This window comes from Hydra vulgaris, chromosome 10 (assembly GCF_038396675.1).
Source record: "Hydra vulgaris chromosome 10, alternate assembly HydraT2T_AEP".
Lineage (NCBI taxonomy): Eukaryota > Metazoa > Cnidaria > Hydrozoa > Anthoathecata > Hydridae > Hydra > Hydra vulgaris.
The window spans coordinates 39,762,458-39,765,000 of record NC_088929.1 but is presented as its reverse complement, the minus strand read 5'-3'; the positions used below and the strand labels follow the sequence as shown (position 1 = coordinate 39,765,000).

The 2,543-nt window shown below is 26.3% G+C and overlaps 1 protein-coding gene across 1 annotated transcript in view; it reads left to right on the top strand.

Moving 5' to 3' along the window:
• Positions 1–855, top strand: part of LOC136086596 (trace amine-associated receptor 1-like) — a 1,237-nt gene extending 382 nt beyond the window's left edge. The window contains exon 1 of the mRNA XM_065808828.1: positions 1–855. This exon is cut by the window's left edge and continues 382 nt beyond it. Within this exon, the coding sequence (XP_065664900.1) occupies positions 1–764 (764 nt within the window). The 3' untranslated portion in view covers positions 765–855.
• The last annotated feature ends 1,688 nt before the right edge of the window (positions 856–2,543 follow it).

Below are 2,543 nucleotides of genomic sequence, written 5' to 3'. Positions count from 1 at the left end.
CTGCTGTATTTGCTTCTCATGTTTTGTCTTTTTTATCGTTTCTACTAGTAAATATTATTTCACTTGACCGATATTTAGCTCTGTTTAAACCGTTTTTTTACAAACACCGAGTAAGTGGAAACCTAATATACTACGTTCCTACAATGGTAGCGTTATCCTTTGTGGTACTAATTCTAAACGTAGCAAGTTTTTTAACCCCTGAAAAACAATTAATTCAAGATATAATATTAGTATCTTTACCACCTTTCATGCTTCACGGCGTTTATTCTCATTTTAAAATTTTATACAAAGTGAAAAATATATCAAGAAAAAATACGAGAAAGCGAAGTATAAGTAACTGTTCGCTACCAACGTCCAATAGTGAAAATAAAAATAACTTTACTCTATCTACGGTTTCTTGTTCGATTAATTCAAATGCAGTAATATGTTCTGTATTTCATAAAAAAAAATGTTCTCATTTTGAGTTACCAAGTGAAATGAAAAACAACAAGGAAAAGTTAAAGCAAATTAACATAAGTTACTTGACGTTTTTTTTGTTAGTGTCTCTTTACCTCTGCTACACTCCTTATGTAATTGTTACGGCTACGTGGAGGATTAATCCAAGTATTAAAAAGGATCAATGGATACATGTAGCTTATATGTGGTCATACCCAATGATATGTATAAAATCACTAGTTAATCCTATTTTATATTGTTATCGAGTCAGATTAATCAAGGAACAGGTAAAGAGACAAATATTAAAAATTAAAATGTGTAACAACTAAAACTAATATTTATAGAATATTTGAAATTTAGAATATACTTTGCTTATACAATATATAAATTAGGCCACTGTCTAAACACACTTTTTTTCTAATCACACACACACAGATATATATATATATATATATATATATATATATATATATATATATATATATATATATATATATATATATATATATATATATATATATATATATATATATATATATATATATATATATATATATATATATATATATATATATATATATATAGTCTCAGTTGTCTAAGTCTTAGAAAATGATTTTTGATTTCAATATTTGTAACATACAAGTTTGTAATTTTAGCCTAAAGAAAGTATGCAATATACTCATCTGACTTTTTTTTTATTTCTCTTATTTTTGGTTCTGCTTTGATTTAGCCAAAACGAAGTCTTTCCATAAAAATATTTATAACCCGTTCATAAAAATATTTAGAATCTTACACGTTTCTCAGCTCTTTCTACCAATTGGGAATTATTTAGCAGATCAGTAAGAGAAAGTTTATTACCAGTTTGAACAGCTTGTAGTAACTCATTTGAAGAAACAAAAACTGAAATAAGAGGCTCAACCTTTATTGAAGAAACCTCAATTCATTTAAAGTCCAAACATCAGATTTGAAAATTATGGGCTTAACTTTGACTTAACTAACTGCCTTAGCTTTGATTTTAAGCTTGAAATCAATTTTCCTGGATACCTAATTTGCAGGATAAGATTAAGAGAACGATTACTTACAACTTTATCATCTAGTAGCATTGCATAAAGGAAGTTTTCTTGACAGCAAAAGACAACAGGGTAACAGAAGTTTTCTATTATCTTGGTTGTTGATAAATTGTATGATTTTATCAAGAAGCCTTTTTTTAAGAATACTTTTTAGTTCTAAAAAAAGTATTTCAATATTTTGACAGAGGTTAAACTAACTTTTGAGTTGTACAACATAGTTATAAACTTGAATTGACATATCTTATTTTATTTCGTTTTATAAAACTTTATTATTTAAATATTTCCTTTAGTTAAAAAAAAACTAAAATGATTACTTTAGTTAGAACAAATTTTGAACTTCCTGTTTGTATACACCCTGAGTAAAATTTTTATTAAGTTTTGTTTAACTGTCATCAGGAGGCAAAATTAGATGGTAACAACAAGTATACATCAAAATATATCAATGGACACCCCTAGTTTTATTGCACTAGACTGCTTATCTCTTTATTAACTTGTATTTTTAATCATAAATAAAAAAGAAAAAGTTTCAAAGATAAAAAATGAAATTCGGACTGCCCTTTTGGCATACACCCTGCTTAATTTGTGGCTTATTAAATTGGTGTTTTTTTAAACATATTATATAGCCGTTGATTAGTTCAAAAAGTTTAAATAGCACTTCAAAGAAAAAGTTAGTCCGTTGGAGAGAAACATTAGAGAAAAACATCCTTTCCTTAAAAGTTAGACAATCAAGTATTAATAACGTAGAATTTTCGATATCACAATATCCTTTATATACAAGAAAGGAAGACAGAGAGTTATTACAATAAGAAGCTGTTTACAAACAGCTTCTTATTGTAGAGTAAAGACGAGTTTTTATTAATGCAGTTATATATAGCTGCATCGATAAAAACTAGTCTTTGTTTCTTGTTTTTCTTAGATAATCAAGCATTTTTGGCAAAAAATAGAATATCTTATCGAGATTTTAGACTTATTACTTTGAAAATTATGAGAAATAATATTGAGAATTATTATTGAAAACATTTGTTTTTAAAGGGTTTC